Raw genomic sequence first — 12503 nt, forward strand, 5'->3', positions numbered from 1 at the left:
CAATCAAAAAAACTGCATCACAGATCCTAGTTTAAGGCTACAGCAGTTTCACACTTGTTTTAGTCAAATGCCCTAAAGAGGCTGCTGGCAGAAGTCCTTGGTCATATAACAAAGGGAGGCTGAACTGTTCTCAGGCAGACTTCAAGTTTTTATGTCCATGAGACAAAATGTGTGTCATAAGGGAGGCAGAGATGCACCAGGAGTCCCAGGTTTTGTCTTACTTGCTTAAATAACCTTTCAACCTCTCGAATAAGGAGTAATGAATAGAGTACCACTCTGGCACGGGAGCCTAGGATAAGACTGAATAATATTATTCCTAAATTGCAAGTTTTTGGTTTCTGCAGACTAACATCTGGAAAAAGTTGCCTCCCACCCAGGAATCAGAACTGGCTCTGTTATTACTCAAGTCTAAACATGATAAATTAAGGCCAAAAAGTGTTTTTTGACTGTGCTAGCAGTGTGGGTGGACCAGCAAGGATCATAAAACCTATGGCTTTATCATAAAGGCCTGAGCATAACTGTCAGGCTGCCAGCAAAATCTGTCCTGCTTGCAACACTCATCAGTTCTGGCAGTGAATGATAGGAACTCCATCAAAGAGCAGGTGCACCTCAATAGCCAGATAGATTCCAATTGCTTTTTAAGCAAACTTGGATTTTTTTTTAATCTCACTTCAATGGATCTTGTTTTTAAACTCCCCAGGGAAAGACAGGTTGTTTCTAGGTATGCAAAATCCTGACACTGCAGTGCTAAGGGTGTTCAAGACACTCACTTTGCTCTGGGTGCTCTGTGTGCTGCAACTGGCAGCGACATGTGCTGACAGTGACCACAGCAAAGCCCCTGGCTGCAGAGAAGCTGCAGTCTCAGTGACTGCAGGTTTCACCTGCTCTACCAGTTCAGAGACTTTGATGTTTTTCAGATGCAATCTTTACAGAAAACAGGGTTCACCCCACACCAGGTGACAGAAAGGACCGTTAAAGTCTGTGATTTCAGTTAAACTGTTCTACCTTGTCAAGTAAACCAGCTGAACACCTCACTGAGTTCATTACAGACTGTGCCAAGTGTGGTAGCAGACCAATCCTTTAGAGAGTTTGTTTGCTGCTTCTAGTTTTAAGTCTCATTCTCGCTTTCTCCTGCAGCAAAAGGTCTTGGGCTGTTTTACCTGTTAAATAAAGCACTCAGGAAAACTGAATGCAAGTGAGTGTTCAGCATTATACCCAAAAGCATTAATATCAGGCCCTGGGGCTGCTCAGTTACCTGCATAGCACAAAACATTCGGAGATTCACTGTTCATTCAAATTTACTGAACTCAACCTAAGTAATATGCATTCCTTTTATTTAAAAAGTTGTCCTAATAGTGCATGTTGCACCTATACAAAAGAATCTTTACACTGTCCACACACAGGTATATAAGGGCTCCAGCACCTGCCACAGGTCTGAGCTTGCTCACGCTGCCAACGCAGCGTTCTTGCTATGTGGCATTTGGGTGGAGGGGGTGGGGGCAGAAGTCAGCAGTACTGGGAACTCTTGGCAAGTGGAATGTGTGTCCCCTTCAGGGACAGAGAGACCCCTGCCAATCCTAGATCCATTTGGGGAGAGGGAATAGGGATAAAGTCTGTAGGAAGAGCACCAGTGTCACAACAGGGAGGTTACCAGGCTGGAGCAGTATTGGCCAAACGTCTCATGCGCCTATGGGAGAGAGAGAGAGAGGTACAGTAAGTGCTGTGTTACAGCCAGGGGAGGTCTGACCATACCCAACATTTCTCGAGAGGTTGTAGCAGCTCTGTGCACTCCAGACAGGTTTATTGCCTAGACAGAACTCCTCATTCACCTCAGAGTGCCCCTGTTCATAAGGCTAAGACACTATTTTCAGTAACAGCTTTTAGAGCACTTTTGCTCATTAACTTGGATTGAACCAATTGCTACTGCAAACTATTCAGTCAGCCACAGCTGATAAGCAAAATGATATGCTACTGTTAATCAGACGTAAAAAAAGTCCTGGGAAAGAGCTGAGGCAGTATATTTATTGTTTCCACAATGTATCTTTTGGAGAGATGCTAGCCACTCATTATATCTGCCGGGAGCAATTCCACCAGGTAGGAGCAAGTGCTCTCAACTGCTTGTCAAACATGGCTTAGCAGGTCTCTGGGGGGCAGAGCTCCTCCTGAACCACACAGTGCTCCTGTGCTGGCAAACAGGTTGGCATCAGACAGGCTGGAGCTGGCCCATTCCTACATCACACAGCACTTTGCCCTACATAAAAGGCAGCCTTGTGGCAGGATTCTAGGTAGCATGGCAGTGCACGAAACTCCAGTATTTTTGATTAATGCCTTCCTATAGAAACAAACCCCCTTGGGCAAACAGAGAGCCCAGGGAAAAGAAAAAAAAAAAAAAAAGAAAGGAAACTTTGCTTCAAGCAGATTGGTTAAAGTAGAGTTTTTGGTGTTTATGGAGCAAGGTGATAACAATTTAAATGCCCTGAAGGGATATGAGTTTCTGTTGTAGTGTGCAGGTCTGACATTCTGCCAGTTGGCTCTCAGTAGAGAAAGACAAACATCAAAGCTTTTAACTTCTTTCCTAGGGACAGGCCAAGAGAACTGTCTGAAGTAGTGGCAGCACCTTGTGTTTCTGTCCTGGTCTCTGATCTTCTTCTCCATCTCGGCATCTGTGAGGGTTTCCAGGAGAGGGCACCACTGGTCAGCGTCCCCCGTGTTGCGAATTGCGATCTCCACAGTCGGCAAAGGGTTCTCGCTGCAGGGCAGGGCAGAGGGCAACAAAGCAACATCCATCAGAACACTCCTCTGGGTCACCAGCCCAGATACAAGCACAAGGACAACAGAGCCTCATTTACAGTGTTTCAGGATTCAGCACTCATTCTTAGCTCTGCTTAGCACAGCGTGGCTCCCTGCAGTTCACCACAGGGCTCCTGGTTACAACCTTGCTGTGCCTGAAGTTTTTGGGAGAGCTGCTCCTGCCATTTCTGTGGGGTTTGTGCTGGAACTGGGGCTGATTCAGTTCTCCCCTGCAAGCAGCCATTACATCCTTGGCTGGCAGCATCCAAGCCCTACAGGCACAGGTCATACCAGGTCATTAGTGCTGGGAGTGCTTCTCCCACCACAGCAGTGGGGCTGGGACTGTTCAGAGAGTTCCTTGTCTAGCCTTGCTCTTCTGCAGCTCTGCCTTCCTAGGTGTAGTTTGCCTAACACACCCCTGACAACTCTTCCCTGGCAAAAGTCTGGCTTTCTGGGAGCCTGATAGTGGAACAAGCATTGTTCTCCCAGCTGCCAGGGAAAGGGTAGTCTTTTAGGACCTGCTGTTAAGCAGAGGCTGTGGCTACTCCCTATACAAGCAATGAATCACTAGGCTGTGTCACAAGATCTGCTCCTCAGAGATCTCTCTGCCCTGACCAGCTGTATTATCACATGCACAAAAATATTTATTGCTTCACTAGCCGCTTTTCAGTAAAAGTCAACAGGAACTGACCAGGAGTAGCTTCCCAAATATTGACAGAGGAGCCGGAAGCCCAGCATAAATATAGAGGAGCCTCGGAATGTAAATGTTTGCTTTGAATTCTCGAAAGCAAAGCCTGAGCTGCAGAAGTGTGTGTGAGAGAGGAGCCCTGGACAGGTGTGCACACACATCCGGCCCCCTCCCCAGGGACATGTCTCCCTATGTAGGATTTCAGCACTCATGGGCAGCCCTCTCATTCCCCCAGGAAGGAACTGAAATGGTAATTGTCATGGGAACACACAACATCTGCATCAAAGCTAATAATATAAAATAACAACTCTTCAAAGTGATGCTACAATGAAAAATTCATCCAGAGTCTTTGGTATCTGATCTGGGGAGGAAACTTTAGTCAAATCTACTTTCAGTACTGCTGACATCCACTAAACAACACTCAAACCCAGGAATTTCATCTCAGCCCCAGGCTGCTACACATTCCAGGCAAAATGCTAGATATTAACTGGGGTGTTTTTTCTGCTTGATAGCATGGTCTCTATCATGTAAGTCTTTCACTCACTACACTTAACACTGGGCACCCACAAGAATTAAACAGGGGTGGAAAGCTGGCTTCATGTGCATAACGTAATTGCAAGGCAACTCAGATACCACATTTCTTGAGCAAAGAATCAGAGATAAACTGAAAAATCCTCCCTTGTCTCCCAACTCCACGGTAAGACAGCTCCTCCTCCCCTGTTATTTCCTGATGAAGACAACAGTGCTGCTGGCAGAATGGCTAAAAGGCAGGAGTCTGAGGAGAGCAAGGCACTCTCTCTGCTCAGGGTCCTGGCCTCAGGCAGTGTTGTCAGGGTCATGCCAACAGGGCAGGGAAACACCATCCTTTGGAAAAGTGACTCCTCAGGCACGTGGGTTTGGTGTGTGAGAGAATTTGTGCCATCATGCAGGTCCCAAAGGCAAAACTCTGGCTATGAAGTGCCGTGTGCTGCCACCAGAAACATTCAGAACTGAGGTGGGAACATCTTAACACACCATCCCCCTGAAAATCCCACAGGCAGCAGTTACCTGTCTGCCTCCAGTCCTGCCCTTCCACTGGGCTTTTGGGCTCTCCTTGTTTTGCACAGAGCAGGCTAGCTCTCTGGAAGAACTGCCCTGGCTTTCATCAACTAAAAGACAGTTTTACCTCTCCCTCAGATGATTAAGAGGCACATGACTTCTCAAACTCCCAGTCCCTTGAGATATTAAGGTTCTTTTGATACATCTAAAGCAGACCCTTTCCTTACATCAATGGAATGATGTTGGAGCAACCACCACTCCTGTGGTTTGGGAATTCAGGAACTAACCAACCACAGAACCCAAATATCATTAATCACTGCAAGGTTTCAAAAGTACTACTTTGCTGGAAGAAAAAAGGGAAGAGGACATGTTTGTAGAATGACAAAAAGCAAGGTTTCAATTAGATGTTTTTCCTCTCTGGACAACTCATGTCTATGTACTTTGTTCTGTTGGGGTTCCTTTCTTAGTTTTTTATTCTCCCCCCACCTTGCAATACTGCCACAGTCTAAAGACAGCCTAAAATCTGCCTGTTTGAACTACCCCTAAAAGGAAGCACTGTTCAGTAACCATGGCCATGTTTTTAGAGAGAATAGTTCGAAGTTGGCACAAATATGATATATCTGAGAGAGTCTGGGCATCACTGACTAAAATTTTACTTGCTTAAAGTTCCAAAGACTCACAGGAAGCAAAGGGAGAAATGACCCCCCAGCAACAGTAACAGGTACACAAGGTTAATTTCTTAACTTGGACATCTGCAGTACCTCGAAAGGCACAGGAAGGAGGGACAGACACTACACCCTCTGCTACTGCAGGCCACAATGTGCTGGCAGCATGACAGGTTCTCATCTACCACCCTGAAAGTTCCCATCGTTTCTCAGGAATGCACACCCACTGCTCTGTTGTTGTTGTTGGATGTGGTCCCAAGCTGGAACTGCAAATATCAGTCAGCTGCTGTGGATGGAAAGGTAGAAACCATCTCACCAACTCCACGAGGAGAAGGGACATCAGCAGGATGGATACACAACATAACAGTTTCAGTAGAAGAGTTTAATTCACATGTGCTAAACAGTCCCTTTCCATTTTCTAATATGAATTACTCTGGGGATCACTTTAGAACCAAGTAGTTGCTGTGGAAGACTGTCAGGATAAAAATTACATCCAGAGGAAGCAGAGTGAGACTAGTGAAAGAGCAACTAGTCCAGAGCAGTTCAGTGCCTGTTTTCCACAGAAGGCTAACCAGACAGGAAACCTTTAGACAGAGGAGGAAGGAGCAGAGCTCATGGCAGCAGCCAGATGCCCCACAGCTTCCAGCTCCTCCATCTTACCCCCCCTCTAACTGCTCACTGCCCTCTCCCTGAGGTTCCCCTTTGCTGCCACACAAAACTGGTGTCAGCAGTACCATTCTCTCACCTCTGCAAATACAGCCTTTACTGAACTCAAACTTCCCTGACTGTCACCATGACCCGGGGTCACAAAACCTCAGAGTGCACATTAGGGGATGGTTACAGCCTGCAGACTCAGCACCCTGCTGTGGATAACATCAGTACAGGAACTCCTCACAGAACACTGCACAGCACAACTGGAAACCATTATCAGTAGGAGACAAGTTACAAAGCTGACTAATCAAACCTGACACTGCTGCTTTCCAGCTGTGAGAAGGGCCTATGATTAAGCCAACTCTTAACATCAGCCAGGGTAGAGAGCTACAGTTTCCATCAGTCTGAGTTAACACACTGAAGCTTGAGACAGTGGATGGCCCAAGTCAGGCAAAGCCAACAAAACAGAAATGTATCCAGGGCTCACCATTAGCTTACATCAGAAGAGGAAGACACAAGATATTCAGTCCCCATTAAGCAGCCTTTCATTCTACAGCAGAAGCTGACAGTTCATCATATTTGGTCCTGAAATGTATTAGACCCAACAGGAAAAGATACTTGGGCACAAGCACAAATATTTCTAAGAAGGACAGAATGGGTACAAGCCATAAAGGACCAATTTCAAAGGGAACCTTCTGCATCAGGTCAGCTGTTCTAAGATCCATTGATGCAGATGCCCATGAAGTACAAACACACCCCCAGAGCTGTAGGAGGAAGGTGACAGTTCAGTACCTGAAGGCGTATGTCTTCTGGTGCCAGCTCAGCTGGCCCCGGATGCTGTAGGCAATAGTAGTGACAAACTCCCCACCCAGGCCAAGCTCTGAGCACAGCTTCAAGGCAAACTTCTCTGGTGAATTCTCCTTCTCTGACATGTCCCACTCAAACTGGTCTACAAGGGAAATGTTCCCTACATGGATGTTCAGCTGGAGATAAGGAAAGAAACAGGTTATTTTTTTCTACTCTCACAATGGTTTGTCAGAGTAATTGAACTGAGGAGGCAGAGGCTGGAGAAGAGAAGCAGAGCAGTAACTCCCAGTTCATTCATCTGCAGAGTTCCTCAACTGATTTCTTAACTCCAGTAGCATGAAGGCAACTCAGCTTTGCTCATCAAGGTTCAGTTCTTCCAAAAGAAGATGACAATGCTTTAACTGAACTATTTCATCATCTTGGGGGCTAGCACATGAATGTTTTAATAATCTGCCATCTTTGTTCTGTTCTTAATACATGGGACAAAACACACTCTAAGAGCTCCTTTGCAGTCTTACTCCCCCAGCCACAGAAACCCAAATGGTTCTGCTCTCGTTCTACTGCCTTCCTGTATTACCTTAATAATAACTCGTTGGTCCGACTGATCTTCCAGGATACTGTCAGTTGGGTACGACTCGATCTGCTGTCGGATGGCAGACGCAATAGCAGGGACAAAGGTCAGAGGATTCAAATCCAGGTCATCACAAAGAATCTCAGAGAACATTTCTGGGGTCATTAGCTTTTCTGATACAGAAGAAGAATCAACACTGTTAACCTTCTTAGAAATCAATATCTGATACTTACAGAATACATAAAATTAATCCCACAGTGTGAGAAAGGGAATCCCAAATGCTTTTAGAAGGGTGTTTTGTATCAGGTTTGTAAGGACATGCACACTGACATAGGGACTTACAGCCTTCTTTATCTGCATGGAGACAGTGTGGCTATGGTATAACAAGCCCCATCCATTAATCTCAGCTAACAGAGTAGTCTCAGACCACTGAGCTGATGAACTGGCTCAGGAGAATATGCCAGTTAAACTCTTTGGACTACATGAGTCCAGGAATGACTGCAACCCATGGCAGAGCATTTGCTAAGAGACATGAGCACTGAATACAGTCCAGAGGGGGAGCTTTAAAGCTTTGTGTATATGAGGCAAGGACATGCACATTCATGCTTGTTTTCTCTTCACATTTGGTGATGGATACAACTATATCTCTCCAGCCTCAGGAAACTCTCCTTGCTACATACCATTCATGTTCCACGTAAATGCATCTCTGAGTTTCTGCCCATCAATTTCCATATCAAGCCTGATTGGAACCAGAACCTCTGGCTGGGATGCATTCTCATGGATCACTGCTGGGTCATGGTCATCAAAGCTAAAAGGAAGAGCAACAACAGAGTATATGCAACTAGCACATGACACATCTGGCGTCCACAGAGGGGAGGCATTGTTTGTTGGAAGCAATCCCCACGCTCCAACTGCATAATCAGTCTATAGACAGACTGCTCAATGCAAACTTACAGGGCTAAAAGTAACCAATACCAGTTTATCACCTTTTATTACACCTTTCAGAATACATTCTTGCAAATAAAACAAGGAAGCTTTCCAGGATTACAATTATCTTGGTTGCTTCAAGTTTTAGAATGGAAAAAAGTTAGTCATGACCCCCAGCAGCACTTTCCACTGAATAAAGTAGATCAAAGTTACTGGAATACGGTGGTGAGAGGCAGGCTGTCCTTCACAGAGAGGGTCCTCAAATGACAACTGCTCAGCAAATCTGCAGGAAGTAGAAGGAACTCATCAGGAAAAGAATGAACCACTGCCCTGACAAAAGGAAAGCCTCCTCTCTGAGCCCTGGCTGGGTGCTGTAAGGAAGAGCCTCAAGGCATACAATTTAACTAAGAGCCTCCAAAGTGGCAACCTGCAGGTCTTTTGTCAATTAAGAGATGAATCACAACAGCACCGCCCTGGTAGTGTATCACTTTGGTAATTGTTTCCACTTTCCAGAAGCAGGAAGCTCTTACCATAGAGGGAACGTTCTCTTCTTATCCCTGCCCATGCGATTCCTGTTAATGGTTGTTGAGCACGGCACTGCATCCAGGTGGTGAGAGCTGTTGGGCAGGGTCGGCACCCACTGGTTGTTCCTCTTTGCCTTCTGTTCTCTGAGGAAGGAGAGTGGATGTTAAACTGCAGACCCTGAGCACCACTGTTACTATGTCAGGAATGGCATAACTTTAAAGTCCTATCATAAGTTCCTGCTCTTTTATTCTGGAACCATCCACATTACTGTTCCAAGAACTCATGTTCCACACCAGCCTCTGGGAAGCCCATTCTCCAGCTCACAATTATGCATCAGATATGGATCCAGGTGCAGCATTATAAATACTACGTTCATATTTGGACTTTCTATCTACACTTTATAAAAAGACTACTGAGAAATGCGAGGTCTCCAGAAGGCAGTATGTGCAGGGAGTGTGTTCTGCAAAACATCTGTTACAGATGGAATGCAGTAATTGCAAAAAAAGTTGTATCATCAAACACGTTTTATTTCCTGTTGTATGTGGGCAGTAACCCAATCCTCAGGCTCTGGAGATCTCCATTTGCCCAACACTGCAAACTGTTTAATCACACTGGCAAACAAGCCCTGCACAATGGCCTGCGCTTCCTGCCCAAGCTGACATCTTCCAAGCAGCTCCATTCTGAGCTTGGCCCCCACCAACCCTGGTTACCTGAGGTAGGTGGGAGGCTCTGTGCTGATGGACACTGCTTTATACTTCTCATCATTTCCATCCAAGATCTCTTCCACTTCAGAGGCCTTTAACAGAGTCACGCTCGTGGCTAATGTTGTATAGCCGTGATCTATTACCAGGAAAGAGGCCAATAATTAACACGAGAAAGGGCTACATAGCACTGTAACATTAACAGGCTACATAGTGACAACCCCTCTCTGACACTGCAGGAGGAACTAAAATAGGCTACCAAGTGCTACAAGCGTCCTTTGGGCTTCATCTATCTTCTCTTAGACATTTACAAAGCCCAGAAAACAATAAATCCTCAGTGGACTTAAAGGTTGGAAATAGAGAGCCAATGATCAATAGAAAAGCTGTTAAGACTCGGAAAAGGGGGAGAAACCTCAGGACAGCTCTTGCTGAATGACAGAGACCATCTGCACCAGACAGTCCTGCTAAGGCTCTGAGAAAGGGGAGTTAGGCATGGGATCAGGATGCACAATTAGGGCGACCACAGGGAGAGATCAGAGGAAGAGGGCTAGACATTAATATTATTGTAATAGCACCAAAGGTCACTGTGGACATTCTTCCTCTAGCACAGCTAAGAATAACACACAGATAAGACTTACATCTTCGGGGACTGTGAGACCGCTGATTTTCTGTTGGGGGGAAAAAAAGAAAGCAAGAGATCAGCAGGATACTTGGGGGAAGGAGACGTAAGTCCAGAGTAAACCACGACTTTTTTATGCTTTAGTCTACAGAGCATACAAGTCATATTGCTGAGAAATTTAACTGCTTGCTATTAGTGCCCCAACAAAAACAATAGCACCACAAATTCTGGCAGCCATAAACTTTGCCAGGAGCAAAGTTAAGCAAAGGTGCATATTTTCAATGGGGCATCCTTGCAACACTCCTGCCTATTTGACAAAAGAGGCAATGATGTCCCTCTTTTGTCTATGAAACTTTTCTGAAACACAGTATCATTACACTATTATTATTATATAGCATCACTGGAGATGTGGCTTTTGCTTTGTGACAAATGCAGCCAAGCCCAGGAATGCCACGATGGCTGTTTCCATTTCAGAACGCTTTTGATCAGGTGATATTTGTTGCCAGGCTGAACCAGGAGCCACCAGTGCCACCAGTGCAGGGGGTTCCATCACGGGGCGGCCTGAGCGATTCACACAGCCCTTGAGGTGCACAAGCCTCTGAATCGCCAGGGACAGTTTTTCAAGGCCAAATTTTGGATAAACACTACTGGGAATGTTTACTCATCTTCTCACCATGTGAAGAGGCCACTATCTTCTTCCTTTCTTCCACGGTGGCCAGTCGCCTCCAGAGCGAGGGGTATCTCTTGTACAGGGAACCGCGAAACATGCGCAGGTAGTTTCCCACCTACAAGAAGAGAAGTGGAAATGTGGCCTTGTATTCCATCTAGGAGATTTTTAGCAGAAGCTGAAACAAATTCATCTCTTTGTAACAACAGGAGGGACCTCCTAAGAGGGTTCGTTGCTTTTTGGGGGATTTTTTGTGATAGACTGATTGTGCTGGGTTTGGCAGCAAACAGCACCACAATTTTTCTGGCAACACAGAAAACAAGATTTTTATTATCACTTATTTCACTAGTCTTATACAAAAAACCTGTCATCCATTGGCAATAATCAATTTAATAGGAAAACACTCCATTCATTTTCATGTATTTTTGAAAAACCTACTCTTTCTTTGCTTCAATTTCCACATCAATGCACAGTGTTCAGTCAGAATTAAACCAAACCAGATACTCAGCTCTCTGACGTTATAATTTTTACTTTGAACCTCTGAGCCATTTTGACATTGCTTCAATATAGCAAATGTATTTTGTTTTAAATCCTCTGAACATGCCAAATGTGACTGCTGCCAATAGTCCTTTTTCAAATTTACTTACCATCTGTAAAGCAGTTACGTTCTTCCTGGCATAAGATCCTCACCTGTGCTGAAGGCTACAGCAGGCCTTGCTGAACAACAGAACTATTTCTAGATTCTGAAATCAAATTTTTAGACTGGTAGTACTGGCAGACTCCCACACAATGAGGTTTCTATTCCTTCTTTGAAAGACTCTTTTGATCTTAGTTTTTAATTGTATCTTTCACTCTACAGTGCTCATCAACAGACAGAAGTCAACAGTAGGTAAAAAAGGCAACCCTTTTCCCCCTCGATGTGCCTGATGTGACAATCTCACAGCCCAGCTGACTGCAGTTACAGTTCTTCTTTCAAACTTTACATTTCACATGAGACAGCAAGGGGTCTTCAGTCCCCGCTCATGCTATACAGATGGCAATTTCATTTATCCAGTATTTCCTCTTTCGCATCAGGGCGGGAGCTATAACATTTTTTCCTGTTTCCAACCGTGACCATTTCTATGGTGCTGAAGGACTAGTATTTCGTGCCTTAGAAAGGCTTGTCTTCAGGGAGGCTGAACATCCTCTCCGCCGGGGAGAACAGTCTCAGCACAGGCACCGGGGGGCTAAAGCGCTGCACGCCGGCGATTGTTGGCCAGACCCGTCTGCACAAGCAGAAGGAGCCGTGCTGGCTGATTCTGGTGCTGTTTCTGACCCCAAAGGCCCACGTGTGGGATCCATTACCTCGCAAAACGTGAAATAACCCAAGCCCTGAACAAGAAATCCGAGCGGGGTCTCAGGCGGGGACCCGCTCCCCGCGTACTCCAGCGTGTCCCGGGGGCGCCCTTACTGGGAGCACTGGTACCCCCAGTCCCCCAGTACGGCCGAGGGGACCCGCGGGGGCCGCAGACCGGTCCCCCCACCCCCGGGCTCCCCCTCGCCCCTTCCCCACCCCGCGCATCCCCCCCAGCCCGGCCCGGGCCCGGCTCCCGCCCGGGCCGCACCTCGGAGCCGATCATGTAGAACTCGCCGTCCTCCTCCAGCTGGAACTTGACGGGCTTCTGCCCGAAGGTTTTGCTCAGCGCCATCATCATCATCGCGGCGGCGGCGGGCGGGGGGAGCGCCCGGGGTGCGGAGCGGGGCCCGGCGGCGGCGGCGGCGGCAGCGACAACGGGCGGCTCCGCGGCCTAGTGCGGCCCCGCTCGGCGCATGCGGAGGGAGGGGCGGCGCGGTGAGGGAGGGACGGAGGCAGGC

General features: G+C 46.6%; 1 protein-coding gene and 1 long non-coding RNA gene across 2 annotated transcripts in view; one reads left to right on the forward strand and one right to left on the reverse strand.

Moving 5' to 3' along the window:
• Nucleotides 1–12503, forward strand: part of LOC135424019 (uncharacterized) — an 86852-nt gene that overhangs the window by 55563 nt on the left and 18786 nt on the right. The window lies entirely within an intron of this gene.
• Nucleotides 1318–12438, reverse strand: SMARCB1 (SWI/SNF related, matrix associated, actin dependent regulator of chromatin, subfamily b, member 1). Its single transcript, XM_064674775.1, has 10 exons — nt 12254–12438; nt 10656–10767; nt 10002–10031; nt 9373–9502; nt 8668–8805; nt 7891–8018; nt 7217–7383; nt 6625–6815; nt 2618–2749; nt 1318–1687 (listed from the first exon to the last, which is right to left on the reverse strand). The coding sequence occupies exons 1-10, from the start codon at nt 12344–12346 to the stop codon at nt 1648–1650; spliced, it is 1161 nt and encodes a 386-aa protein (XP_064530845.1). The 5' UTR covers nt 12347–12438; the 3' UTR covers nt 1318–1647.

This window comes from Pseudopipra pipra, chromosome 18 (assembly GCF_036250125.1).
Source record: "Pseudopipra pipra isolate bDixPip1 chromosome 18, bDixPip1.hap1, whole genome shotgun sequence".
Classification (NCBI taxonomy): domain Eukaryota; kingdom Metazoa; phylum Chordata; class Aves; order Passeriformes; family Pipridae; genus Pseudopipra; species Pseudopipra pipra.

Coding starts and splice junctions, on each gene's coding strand:
- SMARCB1 (XM_064674775.1), bottom strand. CDS start 12,346: ATGATGATGATGGCGCTGAGCAAAACCTTCGGGCAGAAGCCCGTCAAG. Junction 10,768..12,253: donor TCTACATGATCGGCTCCGAG/GTGCGGCCCGGG, acceptor CTCTTCTTGTAG/GTGGGAAACTACCTGCGCAT. Junction 10,032..10,655: donor GATAGTGGCCTCTTCACATG/GTGAGAAGATGA, acceptor TCCCCCCAACAG/AAAATCAGCGGTCTCACAGT.